The 14,243-nt window shown below is 44.8% G+C and overlaps 1 protein-coding gene across 1 annotated transcript; it reads left to right on the top strand.

Moving 5' to 3' along the window:
* Window positions 1-9,970: 9,970 nt before the first annotated feature.
* Window positions 9,971-13,960, top strand: LOC148117390 (doublesex- and mab-3-related transcription factor C1-like). The gene is made up of 7 exons (XM_087902864.1): window positions 9,971-10,102; window positions 10,222-10,376; window positions 10,686-10,744; window positions 11,094-11,230; window positions 12,227-12,293; window positions 12,470-12,728; window positions 13,680-13,960. The coding sequence occupies exons 2-7, from the start codon at window positions 10,313-10,315 to the stop codon at window positions 13,694-13,696; spliced, it is 603 nt and encodes a 200-aa protein (XP_087758990.1). The 5' UTR covers window positions 9,971-10,102; window positions 10,222-10,312; the 3' UTR covers window positions 13,697-13,960.
* The last annotated feature ends 283 nt before the right edge of the window (window positions 13,961-14,243 follow it).

Here is a 14,243-nt window from a genome sequence, read left to right as displayed (position 1 = left end):
ACCTGGGATCCCATTTATAATCAAGTCTCTAGTAAACTCTAAACTGACTCCTTTAGTTGAGATATATTCTTCCCTGATCCCATATCTATCCTTCCTCCCTCCCCCCTCCCAGTCCCCCGAGCATTCCCCATTCCTCCCTTGCTCCCTTCTCTCTAACCCTCTCCCCTTCCAACAACCCTCCTACCCCCCCCCCCCCATGCACACAAGGTTACCTGGGACTCTTGTCTATTTCCAATCGCCAGGAGGAAAACTACCTGAATTTTCTTCAGGTTCACCCTCCTATCCAGCTTCTCTAGGATCACGAATAATAAGCTCAAAGACCTTTAATTATGGCTAGAATCCATTTATGAGCGAATACATACCATATTCCTTTTTTTGGGTCTGGCTTACCTGACTCAGTAAAGTGTTTTCTTTTCTTTTTTATTATTACTTTTTTTAATTTTTTATTTTATTTTTATTTTGTATTTAATTTTTACTGGGAACCCCTCCAGAATCAAGTCTCTTGCAAACCCTAAAATGGCTCCCTTAGCTGACATATAAACCTCCCTGCTCCCCCAAACATCCTCCCTCCCCCCTCCCATTCCCCCAAGCCTTCCCCAATCCTCCCCCTCTACCCTTTCTCTGACCATCTTCCCTTACTTCCACTCCTCCACCCCCCATGCACCCGAGTTTGCCTGGCAATCTTGCCTAGTTCCACTATCCAGGAGGATAACTATATGATTTTCTTCAGGTTCACCTTCTTATTTAGCTTCTCTAGGATCACGAATTATAGACTCAAAGACCTTTAACTATGGCTAGAATCCACTTATGAGTGAATACATACCATATTCCTCTTTTTGGGTCTGGGTTACCTCACTCAATAAAGCATTTTCTATTTCCATATATTTGCATGCAAAATTCAAGATGTCATTGTTTTTTACCGCTGAGTAAAACTCTAATGTATATATGTTCCACACCTTCTTTAACTATTCTTCTATTGAGGGGCACCTAGGTTGTTTCCATGTTCTGGCTATTACAAATAGTGCAGCTATGAACATAGTTGAACACATATTTTTGTAGTATGATAGGGCATCTCTTGGGTATATTCCCAAGAGTGGAATTGCTGGGTCCTGAGGGAGGTTGACTCCCAGTTTCCTGAGAAACCGCCACACTGATTGCCACAGTGGCTGCACAAGTTTGTATTCCCACCAACAATGGATGAGTGTTCCCCTCACTCCACATCCTCTCCAGCATATGCTATCGTTGGTGTTTTTGACTTTAGCTATTCTGACAGGTGTAAGATGGTATCTCAAAGTTCTTTTGATTTGCATTTTCCTGATCCCTAAGGAGGTTGAGCATGACCTTAAGTGTCTTCTGGCCATTCGAAGTTCATCTGTTGTGAATTCTCTGTTCAGTTCAGTACCCCATTTTTTAATTGGGTTAATTAGAGTTTTAGTGTCTAGTTTCTTGAGTTCTTTGTATATTTTGGAGATCAGACCTTTGTCTGATGAGGGGTTGGTGAAGATCTTCTCCCAGTCAGAAGACACCCTTTTTGTCTTACTGACAGTATCCTTTGCTTTACAGAAGCTTCTCAGTTTCAGTAGGTCCCATTTATTCATTGTTTCTCTTATTGTCTATGCTACTGGGGTCCTACTTAGGAAGTGGCCTCCTGTGTCTATATCTTGTAGACTACTTCCCACTTTCTCTTCTATCAGTTCAAAATGGACAGATTAATGTCGATGTCTTTAATCCATTTGGACTTGAGTTTTGTGCATGGTGATAGATATGGATCTACTTTCATTCTTCTACAGTTTTAACATCCAGCTATGCCAGCACCATTTGTTGAAGATGCTTTACTTCTTCCATTGTATACCTTTAGCTCCCTTGTCGAAAATTAGGTGTTCATAGGTTTGTGGGTTAATATCCAGGTCTTCTATTCGATTCCATAGGTCGATTTCTCTGTTCTTATGCCAATACCAAGCTGTTTTCAATACTGTAGCCTCTGTAATAGAGTTTGAAGTCAGGGATGGTAATGCCTCCAGAAGTTCCTTTATTGTATAAGATTATTTTGGCTATCCTGGGTTTTTTGTTTTTCTATATAAACTTGATTATTGTTCTCTCAAGGTCTGTGAAGAAGTTTGATGGAATATTGATGGGGATTGCATTGAATCTATAGATTGCTTTTGGTAGAATTGCCATTTTTACTATGTTGATTCTCCCAATCCAAGAGCAGGGGAGGTCTTTCCATTTTCTGGTATCCTCCTCAGTTTCTTTCTTCAAGGACTTACAGTTCTTGTCAAATAGGTCTTTCACTTCCTTGGTTAGAGTAACCCCAAGATATTTTATGCTATTTGTGGCTATCGTGAAAGGTGATGTTTCTCTGATTTCCGTCTCTGCTTCTTTATCCTTTGTGTATAGGAGGGCAACTGATTTTTTTGGAGTTGATCTTGTATCCTGCCACATTACTAAAGGTGTTTATCAGCTGTAGGAGTTCTTTGGTAGAGTTTTTGGGGTCGCTTATGTACACTATCATATTGTCAGCAAATAACGAAAGTTTAATTTCATCCTTTCCAATTCGAATCCCCTTGATCTCCTTATGTTGTCTTCTTGCTATTGCTAGAACTTCAAGCACTATATTGAAGAGGTATGGAGAGAGTGGACAGCCTTGTCGTGTTCCTGATGTTAGTGGAAAGGTTTTGAGATATCATCCTTGTATCCCCAGTCTCTCCAACACCTTTATCATAAATGGGTGTTGAATTTTGTCAAATGCTTTTTCAGCATCCAATGAAATGATCATATGATTCTTTTCTTTCAGTTTATTTATATGATGGATTACATTGATAGATTTGCGTATGTTGAACCAGTCCTGCATCTCTGGGATGAAGCCTACTTGATCATAATGGATAATTTTTCTAATGTGTTCTTGGATTCGGTTTGCCAGTACTTTATTGAGAATTTTCGCATCGATGTTCATGAGTGAGATTGGCCTGTAATTCTCTTTCTTGGTTGTGTCTTTGTGTGGTTTTGGTATCAGAGTAACTGTAGCTTCATAAAAGGAGTTTGGCAATGATTCTTCTGTTTCTATATTGTGGAATACATTAAGGAGTATAGGTATTAGCTCTTCCTGGAAGTTCTGGTAGAATTCTGCATTGAAACCACCTGGTCCTGGGCTTTTTTTGGTAGGGATATTTTTGATAACAGCTTCTAATTCTTCACGACTATCAGGTCTATTTAGATTGTTCACCTGTTCTTGGTTCAACTTTGGTATATGGTACTTATCTAAAAAATGTCCATTTCTTTTACATTTTCCAACTTTGTGGCATATAAGCTTTCGTAGTAAGATCTGATGATTCTCTGAATTTCCTCTGTGTCTGTGGTTATGTCCCCCTTTTCATTTCTGATCTTATTAATTTGCATGTTCTCTCTGTGCCGTTTGATTAGTTTGGATAGGGGTTTGTCGATCTTGTTGATTTTCTCCAAGAACCAGCTATTTGTTTCATTGATTCTTTGAATTGTTTTCTGTGTTTCTATTTTGTTGATTTCAGCCCTCAGTTTGATTATTTCCAGTCTTCTACTCCTCCTGGGTGAATCAGCTTCTTTTTTTTTCTAGTGCTTTCAAGTGTGCTGTTAAGTCTCCAATGTGTGCTTTCTCCTTTTTCTTTAATTGGGCACTTAGTGCTATGAACTTTCCTCTTAGCACTGCTTTCATAGTGTCCCATAGGTTTGAGTATGTTGTGTCTTTATTTTCATTAAATTCAAGGAAGACTTTAATTTCTTTCTTTATTTCTTCCTTGACCTAGGGGTGATTTAATAGTTGACAGTTCAACTTCCATGAGTTTGTTGACTTCCTGGGTGTAGCATTGTTGTTGAATTCTAACTTTAATCCATGGTAGTCTAACAAGACACAGATGGTTACTAATATTTTTTTGTATCTGTGGAAGTTTGCTTTGTTATCAAGTATGTGGTCAATTTTTGAGAAGGTTCCATGGGCAGCAGAGAAGAAGGTATATTCTTTCCTATTTGGGTGGAATGTTCTATAGATATCTGTTAAGTCCATTTGATTCAATACCTCCAATAATTCTCTTATTTCTCTGTTTGGATTCTGTCTGATTGACCTGTCCATTGGTGAGAGAGGAGTGTTGAAGTCTCCTACTATTAGCGTGTGTGGTTTGATGACTGCCTTGAGTTCTAGAAGTGTTTCTTTTACATAAGTGGGTGCCTTTATATTAGGGGCATATATATTCAGGATTGAGACTTCCTCCTGATGAATTGTTCCTGTTATGAGTATGAAATGTCCATCTCCCTCTCTTCTAATAGATTTTAGTTTGAAGTCAATTTTGTTAGATATTAGAATGGCCACACCTGCTTGTTTCTTAGGTCCGTTTGCTTGGAAAACCTTTTCCCAGCCCTTTACTCTGAGTAGATGTCTGTCTTTGTGGTTGAGGTGTGTTTCTTGTAAACAGCAGAATGTTGGATCCTGTTTTCGTATCCAATCTCTAAGTCTGTGCCTTATTATAGGTGAATTGAGTCCATTGATATTAAGTGATATTAATGACCAGTGGTTGTTGACTCCGGTTATTTTGGGGGGGGAGGTAGTGGAGTGTATGTTTTTCCCTTCTTTGAGTTCTGCTTGTGAAGGGTCGCTAGATGCCTGAGTTATTGTAGGCGGTGTTAGGAATGTTGGATTCCTTGGGTTGTGATTTGCCTTCTAATACTTTCTGTAAGGCTGGATTTGTAGCGACATATTGTTTAAATTTGTTTTTTTCCTGGAACATTTTGTTTTCTCCGTTGATAGTGAACGATAGCTTGGCTGGGTAAAGTAGTCTGGGCTTGCATCCATGGTCTCTTAGTTTCTGCAGTACCTCTATCCAGGACCTTCTGGCTTTCATGGTTTCCATAGAGAAGTCTGGTGCAAGTCTGATAGGTTTACCTTTATAAGTTACTTGATCTTTTTCCTTTGCAGCTCTTAATATTCTCTTTAATCTGAATGTTTTGTGTTTTGATTATTATATGGTGAGGGGATTTTTTTTTTGATCCAGCCTATTCGGTGTTCTGTATGCTTCTTGAACCTTCATAAAGATATCGTTCTTTAGGTTGGGGAAGTTTTCTTCTATAATTTTGTTAAATATATTTTCTGGACCTTTGATCTACAATTCTTCTCCTTCTTCTACCCGTATTATTCTTAGATTTGGTTTTTTTTATTGTGTCCCACATTTCCTGAATGTTTTGTGATGAGAATTTGTTGGATTTGCTGTTTTCTTTGGTCAGAGCATTTAATTTCTCTATGGTGTCCTCAGAGTCTGAGATTCTTTCTTCTATCTCTTGTATTCTGTTGGTTATGCTTGTTTCTGAAGTCTCTGTTCGTTTACCTAGGTTTTCCATAGCCAGTCGGCCCTCGGCTTGTGAATTCTTCATTGACTCCATTTCAGTTTTCAAATCTTGAACTGTTTCCATTGCCTGTTTGATTGTTTTTTCTTGTTTTCCCAGAATTTCATTTACGGATTTACTCATTTCTTCAAACTTTTTGGTATATTTCTCTTCCATTTCTTTACTCATTTCCTCAATCTTTTTGTTATACTTATCTTCCATTTCTTTATGGCAGATTTTCACCTCCTGTTTAAGTTCCTCTATTATTTTCATAAAGATCTGCTTAGAGTCAATTTCTTCTATTTCTTCTGGAGTAGGGTGTTCAATTCTTCTAGTTTCGTGATTCCTGGATTCTGGAGATGTCATGTTGCCTTTCAGGTTGTTGGAGGAATTCTTACATTGGCGCCTGCCCATCTCCTCCTCTCTGGATGAAACTCCTCAACACTCTCTGGATAGAACTCCTCAGCACTCTCTGGATAGAACTTCTCAGCACTGCAGCAGGGCTAGGTGGTGTTTTCAGGACCCAGGAGACAAAAGGGCGGCAGCAGTGGGGACAGGGAGCAGTCCCGTGGGACACCAAAGACCCTGCTGCAGAAGCTGAGGGGGGAGGGCTTGTGCTCTCTTCTGGGGCAGAGAGCCCAGGTGAGCACCCACTCACCTCTCTGGATAGAACTTCTCAGCACTGCAGCAGGGCTAGGTGGTGTTTCCAGGACCCAGGAGACAAAAGGGCGGCAGCGGTCAGGGCAGGGATGGGTCCCGTGGGACACCGAAGACCCTGCCGCAGAAGCTGAGGGGGGAGGGCTTGTGCTCTTTTCTGGGACAGAGAGCCCAGGCAAGCACCCACTCACCTCTCTCTCGTTGTCTTTTTAAACATCGATTTTATTTATTTATTAAAATATCTATTTATTTATTAAACATTTCCACCTCTTCCCCACTTCCCATTTTCCTCCCTCTCCCCCTCCCCCTGCTCTCCTTCCCCTTCCTTCTCCAGGCCTAAGAGCAGTCAGGATTCCCTGCCCTGTGGGAAGTCCAAGGTCCTCCCCCCTCCATCCAAGTCTAGGAAGGTGAGCATCCAGACAGACTAGGCACCCACAAAGCCAGTTCATGCAGTAGAATCAAAACCCAGTGCCATTGTCCTTGGCATCTCAGTGAGCCCTCATTTTCAGTCACATTCAGAGAGTCCAGTTTGATCACATGCTCTGGCAGTCTCAGTCCAGCTGGCCTTAGTTAGCTCCCATTAGCTACCATCTCAGTGAGTAGGCGCACCCCTCACTCTGCTGACTTCATTGCTCATGTTCTCCCTTCTTCTGCTCCTCATTTGAACCTTGGGAGCTCACTCCAGTGCTCCAATGTGGGTCTCTGTATCTAGCTCCATCCATCGCCAGATGAAGGTTTTATGGTGATATGCAAGATATTGATCAGTGTGGCTATAGGATAAGGCCAGTTCAGCACCCTCTCCTCTGCTGCCCAAAGACCTAGCTGGGGACATCTCCTCGGACACCTGGGAACCCTTCTAGAGTCAAGTCTCTTGCCAACCCTAAAATGGCTCCCTTAATTAAGATATCTACTTCCCTGCTCCCATAGCCACCCTTCCTCCATCCCAACCATCCCATTCCCCCAAGCTCTCCTCAGTACTCACCTTCTCCCTTTTCTCTCTCCCTATCTTCCCTAACCCCCACCGCCTTGTGCTCCCAACTTTTGCCTGGCAATCTTGTCTACTTCCAATATCCAGGAGGATAACTTAGTGTTTTTCTTTGGGTTCGACTTCTTAATTAGCTTCTCTAGGATCATGAATTATAGACCCAATGTCCTTTATTTATGACTAAAATCCACTTACCATATTCATCTTTTTGGGTCTGGGTTATCTCACTCAGGATAGTGTTTTCTATTTTCATCCATTTGCATGCAAAATTCAAGATGTCATTGTTTTTTACTACTGAATAAAACTCTAAAGTGTCTATGTGCCACATCTTCTTTATCCATTCTTCTATTGAGGGGCAGCTAGGTCGTTTCCAGGTTTTGGCTATTACAAATAGCGCTGCTATGAACATAGTGGAACTAATGTTTTTGTAGTGCGATTGGGCATCTAAATCAGTGTGGCGGTTTCTCAGGAAACTGGGAGTCAACCTACCTCGGGACCCAGCAATTGCACTCTTGAGAATATACCCAAGAGATACTCAATCACACCTTCTTTCTTGAGACACTGTATTTCACTGAACCTGGATCTCACTGATTTACGTGAACAGGTAAGCAAGTCCCAGGGTTCCTCTTGTCTCTGCCTCTCCAGTGCTGGGATTGCAAGATCCTTCCTCCACAGTTGGCATTTTTATACGTGTTCTGGGGTTCAAACTCGGGTCCTCATGGTTGCTATGCACAGACTGAGCTGTCACTCCAGCCCCACATGATGACTAATTTCATTTGGTTTTTCGAGACAGGGTTTCTCTGTGCAGCCTTGGCTGTCCTAGAATTCACTCTGTAGGTCACTCTGGCCATTAACTCAGAGAGATCTGCCAAGCTCTGCCTCTCGAGTGCTGGGATTAAAGACATGTGACATGACAGACACCCAGCTTTAGCCCCCACGTACTGGACTTTGAAAAGGTGAACAAGAGCTTTGCAAGGAGATATGCTGAAATTGCTGATACCTCGCAATTCCCATGAAAAAGGAGGCAACCCGGGTAAAGACCACTAGGGAGCAGAAGTCTCACTTCTCTCCCCAGAGATGCTGGGGGCTAACATGGATCACTAGAAGTCAATGTGGGTCACACAGCAACCATAAGATGGCAACAAAGTCAGTGTGAGGGGAGTAAATCTGAAAGCTCATTGGTCCAGGGGCTGAGGAGAGAGAAAGGGGGGCTGGCAGCTCATTGGTTGTAAACTGAGTTGCTCCAGGAAGGACCTGCATCTTCCCTCAGAACCCAGCTCCTTGTTTCTGATCCGCTGGACACTGGGGTAACCACAGGGTGGCATCAAAAATAAGATCTGCCCATTCCTTGTCCTGTTCTCCTCCCTCCACCATCTCTGGGAACCAAAGTTCTTTAGCTCATTGTCTCCTTGTACAACTGAAGGGGAGAGACTGAAGAGGTGACATCACCTACCCTGCCCACTCATGAGCACAGGTTGCCAGGGTTCCCAGCTTCGGGATGCTGAAGGAGGCTCCTGCTCCTTTTGACTCAGGTGGGGCAGAAATGGATGGCTGGGTTTCCTGAGGGGAACCTGTGCTCTTTGAACTGTTGAAAGATGGCAGACAGACACAGGGAGGGATCACAAAGGAGGAGAAGAAATGTGTGCTCATGTGTCACTGGTGAAATGTGGAGAAGCATCTAGAAGATTGGGCAGAGGCTATGGCAGAAGGCATGGGTTTTCTGGACAGCAGAGGGAGTATGTCCTGAGAAACACATCCTGCTGAGGAACTATCTCCTGGCTTGAGCGTGGCGTAGCATTTAGCCCTGAGCCAAAAATATTAAAAAATATTTGTTTCAGTTGCAGAAGAATGTAGGGAAAAAGGAAGATGGAGGAGTATAAATGTAAGATTTCCAAGATTCTAGAGGATGGTGATATTTATTATTGTTATTATTATTATTATCTTTACTGTGGTTATTATCAGAGACATGTTAACCTGGTGTTATGAGTTGTCATCAAACTCACCATTCTCCTGCCTCATCTTCCTGTGTAGTGGGATTTCAGGCAGGAGTGAGCCAAGTTGGCTTGGGAAGAACATGATTTCATAAGGAGCATGTGTTCAGTCACTTCCAAGGGGATCAAAGGAATTATTAAGATTAAAGTGGGGCTTGAGGATAAACTATAATCCAGGGAGAAGGGAATATATAATATCCCTTGAGCTAATGACTATGTCTATTCGCTTCATGCTGGTGGTCAGAAGTCAAGCTAATGTGAGGACTTTAGAGAGACAATTAAACCAGGGATGCCAGTTGCCTTTGTCAGGGCACAGGACGAAGCAACAGAACAGAGAGTTGTGATTGCTGATGAAGATGTAGGAGCACCTGCCTGTGCCTCAAAGTGTATGTGTGACTGTGTGAGTGTGTCTGTGTGTATTTGCATGTGTGTGCTTGTGTGTCTGACTGTGTGTGTGTCTGTGTGTGTGCATGTGTGTGTGCGTGTATGTGTCTGTGTGTGTGCATGTGTGTGTACATGGGTGTGTATGTGTGTGTGCCTGCGTGTCTGTGTGTGAGAGTGTCTCTGTGTGTGCATGTGTATGTGTGTCTGTGCATGTGTGTGAATTTGTGTGTGTGTGTGTGTGTGTGTGTGTGTGTGTGTGTGTGACTGTCTTAGGGGCTGTGATGAGCAGGGAAAGTCATGATTAGGCTTCCATGGGGCTTGAGAAAAGAGGTTGTTAGGAGAAGGTGAAGTGTGAGAGAGACTTGTATGATGAAGATTCTGAGTGACCAGGTAAAATGAAGGGAAAAACAAAACCCATGGTAAAAAGAAGGGAGGGAAAATTGGTCCCAGTCATCAGGAGGATGAAGGACAGGAAGAGTCCAGGCACCAGAGACAGAGTTATCTGGTGGTAGTGTAAGTGCACTGGAGGGTAAAATTCCGGCAGCCATTTTGGTGACCTCCCCTAAGTCTAGAACCACAGAACATGGAACTTGATGAATGTTCTGTTTCCTACTGGACTCCTGAGTAACTTAACGCTGGGGCAGATCACCAAAGAGGGGGTAAAACTTGGTCCCAGAGACCTGTAGTTTGCTCTGACCGTGCCTTGCCATAGGATCAGAAGAAACTGGGGGTATAACAGGTCTCTGTCTCTTACAGATGTGTAAATACACTGTCTCAGCAGTGTACTACCTCTAGGGGAGAGGTCAGGCCTCCTCCTGAATGTGTGACTAACTTGACTCTTTCAATCTCCTACTTCAGGGACTCTATGGGGCCTTGTCTGCTGTGAGTTCTGTGAAGAACATAGAATACATAGAAAAAGTGGAATTTCACTTGATGCCTGAGGAAGGCTATGGCTGCTAACCGCAACACTCACGTGAATGTTAAGCAGCGTCTCACCAAGCCAGGAACCATGGGTGAGTGTCTCTGGCCATGCAGAGGATCTCAGGTGGCAGCAGTAAACCTAAATGCTTCTGTCAGCAGCCATGCCACAGAACTGTCACTCGACCTTCTACAAACCCTCCCTCCCCAGACCTTAACCTGTTCAGGTATCCTATCTGTGCCAAGTATCACATTTTTACAGAAAGGAGAGATGTTGTGGGTGGGATATTCAAAAGATTGATGGTGACCCAAGTCGTCAGATTGGGGAGGGGGTGGAGTTAGCTACTTTGAAGAGAATATGGTGGGAAGGAAGGCTCAGTCAAGCTCTGCATGGTCTTTTCCAGATGGGCAGCGGGGTATCGTTCAGCAGCCTGAAGCCCTGCCTCACACAGTTATGCAGCAGGTAAGGAAAGTCATTGGCTACAGGGAGAGGCTCCATGCCAGGAGTCACTGTCCAGACAATCTCGAGTGTGTGCTAAACTCTGAAATTCCAGCATCATTCCTCGGTGCATTGCGACTTAGGGAAAGTAACTTCTCTTTGGTGCTCAGTGTCCTCCAGTAGAGGAATAACCAAAAAGGTGAGTCCGTGTGGCTGGTCACCAAGGTCTTGAGAGCTTTGCCATTCTCCATGGTCATCACCAAGGTCTTGAGAGCTCTGCCATTGTCCATGGCTGTCACCATTTTAATACACTTCTATCCCCTGAGTCTTGGTGTTCAGACCTGACCTTCAACATGAATGTGTTTCTTTGCAGGACATCTCCCAGGTGCCTTTGCTGCTACACTGGCCCACAGTAATTGTACCTCTGAACTATGTTCCAGCAAATTTGAATCCTCAAATGACAATTTCTTTCTCATGGAATCCCGACCAGCCCGTGACTATACCTTGCGCGTGAGTACAACACAGACTGTGGAGGCCACTGTGGCTAATGGTACTGTCTCCAAACTCGAGCTGGGTGCTGCAGGGGAAGAAGCAGCAAGGAGGAGGAACAGGAGAGGAAGGAAAACATGGAGCAAGAGGAGAGGAAAGAAAGGAAGGAGGATGAGAGGGAGGGAGGGATAGAGGGACCTGAGGGAGGGAGGAAGGAAATGAAAGAAGGGAAGGAAGGAAGGAAGGAAGGAAGGAAGGAAGGAAGGAAAGAAGGAAGGAAGGAAGGAAGGAAGGAGGGACCAAAAGATGTAGGGGAATGACAGAGCTACATTTCAGCCTAACTTGCAAGAGAGGATCCTCCCAGATTTAGTATTTCCTGAACAACATGCTAGGGAAGCATCCTCCTCAGTCACTCACTCCCTGTGGGCATGCTTGGAAAATATCGTACACAGGAGCATTAAAGAGGACAAGCATATTGCATACAGCAGGCAGTGGCCTACAAAATGTTGATACTATCCATCCACACTGAGATGAATGAACACGGGAGAAGGTTCTGCTGAAATCTGGAGACGTAGTCCGAAGGGCCAGAGAGACCCAGAAAAATGTTGCTGGCCCGCAGAGAATGTCTGCTAGATGGGCTTGGCTTATCCTTCATGACCGGTGGGGAGTGGGCAAACTGCAGGAAAGACCTAGTCTCTGCAGAGAACCATACTTACATCCTTCCTGGTGCTGGGCAGATCAGAACAGCTGTTGGTCATCTTCAGTGTGCCCGGGAAGGAGAGGGTTCACAAAAAGTAGTGTCTCCAGAGGGATCTACAGAGAGACGTTGGAGGGAAAGCAGGTCAAGTAGGGGGAGGATCCATCCGAGGCCCAGTGGACTAGTGTCATTTGTCCTAGTGTCCACACTCAATCACAATCCCCCAGCCTGATCGTGCAGAGCCCCGGCCTCCATATGCATTCGTGGTGGCTGTCATCCAGAGTGTTTAACCTCCTGGCTTCTCCCCTGCTTGTTCTCAGGATCTCTAACATGATCTTGGAGCCCTGCATCTGCAGTATCCCGCTTGTAGTGCCGTCACGCGTCATGGTAAATGAGTGGGGTCGAGGTCCGTGGGAGGGGTGGGCTTTGTGGATGAGAGGAGGAGAAGCTCACAGAGATGGCTGTTTGTGGAAAGGAGTGGAGGCTGAAGGGCCCACTGTGGTCGGGGAGGTGTCTTGTCAGAATTCACTCTCTCGTATCTCTTCCATTGCATCTGTGTCCAGGGACCTGACAATGCCGACCAGACCAAAGATGTCATCTCCACCCAGACCAGTGATGTCGCCAACCAGGGTCTTGAAGTCAACACCCAGCTCCCTGGGACTTCCAACCAGGGTCTTGACACCCACACCCAGCTGCCAGACGTTTCCAACCACGGTGCACTCTCTGCTGAGGTGAATAGGCAGAAGGTACTGGATGCTGCAGAGGCACTCCTGATTCTTCATAACTCCCCTAGGGCCTGGCAGGAGACTTCCAGCATACCAGGTAGATGGCTGCTTGAACGAGGAACAGGGGGTGTATAGGGTGCGGAACATGGAGGGCTCCTGACGAGATGCTGGTATCTAGAGTGGGTTCATTCATCAACTCAGAGGCCAGAGGCTTGAGCTCTGCAGTCTGATTGAGAACTGGCACCCAGGGTCTACTCAGTACATCTTCGCTTTCAAGTGTTTTGCTCAACAGCAGAGGGCCAGTACCCTGAAGTCAAGAAAAGTAGGAGGCCTTCAAGGCGGCAAGTTCTTTCTGGAGGGCAGGCCGCAAACAAAGTGGAAGGAATAGGGCCTGGTGGATTGAATCCCAGCCCACACTGGTGTCCCAGTCTGTGCCTGCCTGAGAAGGCCTGGGAAGAGATGCACAGGGGTAAGGGCCTGGAATGGAGGGAGATGGTCATGTGGACTCAGGACACGTTCCATGTAGACATGGAAGGAGGAAGCCTGCCCAAGCTGACTTTAGCCAGCACATCTCAAGTCCACGAAGGAAGGAATCTGTGAGTTCAGGAGAATTTCCCAGTCAGCGAGGCTGAAAGGAAGGCTGCTGAGTAAAACTGATCAATGAAGAGCACTGTGTGAGTGGGAAGCCACTCTGGGTGGATGTCCTGGAACAGGGGATGTGCAACGAAGCTAGAGAGCTTGCTTCTCCAAGAGGTCTCCCTGGGTTGGTGAATGTAAGCTGTGCCGGAAGCTCTGGGACCACGGGTGAAAGATGCAGGCTTCTTGTCAGAGCCAGGATCTTATTCAGAGACCTTGGCCTTGACCAGAAGGGACCTATGGCTGGGAGTGATGGTGGCACGAGTACTGGAGAGAAGGAATTCAGGTAGAAACAGTTCTGGTCATTGGTCCCAGTGCAAATCTAAGACCGTTTGATACACAGCGTGATGACAAGGGGAGCCAGGCCTGACATATTTGTGATGCGACTTTGCCTTTGCATTTCTTTCTGCAGGTCCTGATGGGGAGTGAATACTACAGCTGTCCTGCCTCCAGATGTCACCTCAGCCTACACACAATCACGCAATGACACCTGAACATCTTGATAGCACCCCACTCTGGCCCTTAGTGAGATACAAAGCTGGGCTGCCACGGACTCCCTGGCGAAGTCTGATTTTGCAACATGGTTCCTGTCCAAACTCATTATTTCTTTTTCTTAGGCCTTTAGGCAATTTGTGGGCTTTCAAACGATTATCTTGAGATAGGAAAATGATTTATCTGTGGTTGTGTGCTCTGGACCTGGCATCTTTTTTTTTAGTTGTTTGTTTTATTTGAAACCCCTGAATCTTCCAGTGTGTCATAAAATCTGCACAGTGCTAGGCATTATCAGCTGCCAGCTGCCTGTTCACAAGATTCAGAGTCTTTAACTTGGCAGCCCTTTTTGTGTCTTCATTGTTTGCATATATGAATGATTCTCATGTAGGCATGTCTTTGGATACGTCAAGGTTCTTCAGCTGGGTCTAGTAACCTGTGTGCGAACATGAATAAAGTTTAATTGTTGTAAAGTTCTGAGAAGTAT

Source organism: Myodes glareolus, chromosome X (genome assembly GCF_982192425.1).
Source record: "Myodes glareolus chromosome X, mMyoGla1.1, whole genome shotgun sequence".
In the NCBI taxonomy this organism is placed as follows: Eukaryota; Metazoa; Chordata; class Mammalia; order Rodentia; family Cricetidae; genus Myodes; species Myodes glareolus.
The sequence above is the reverse complement of the archived record's forward strand: the minus strand, read 5'-3'. Positions and strand labels throughout refer to the sequence as shown.

Bases quoted from the DNA above. Each gene is read 5' to 3' on its own strand.
- LOC148117390 (XM_087902864.1), top strand. From the start codon at position 10,313: ATGGCTGCTAACCGCAACACTCACGTGAATGTTAAGCAGCGTCTCACC. The intron at 11,231-12,226 runs GTGAGTACAACA...GCTTGTTCTCAG, and splicing joins CCCGTGACTATACCTTGCGC to GATCTCTAACATGATCTTGG. The intron at 12,294-12,469 runs GTAAATGAGTGG...ATCTGTGTCCAG, and splicing joins TAGTGCCGTCACGCGTCATG to GGACCTGACAATGCCGACCA.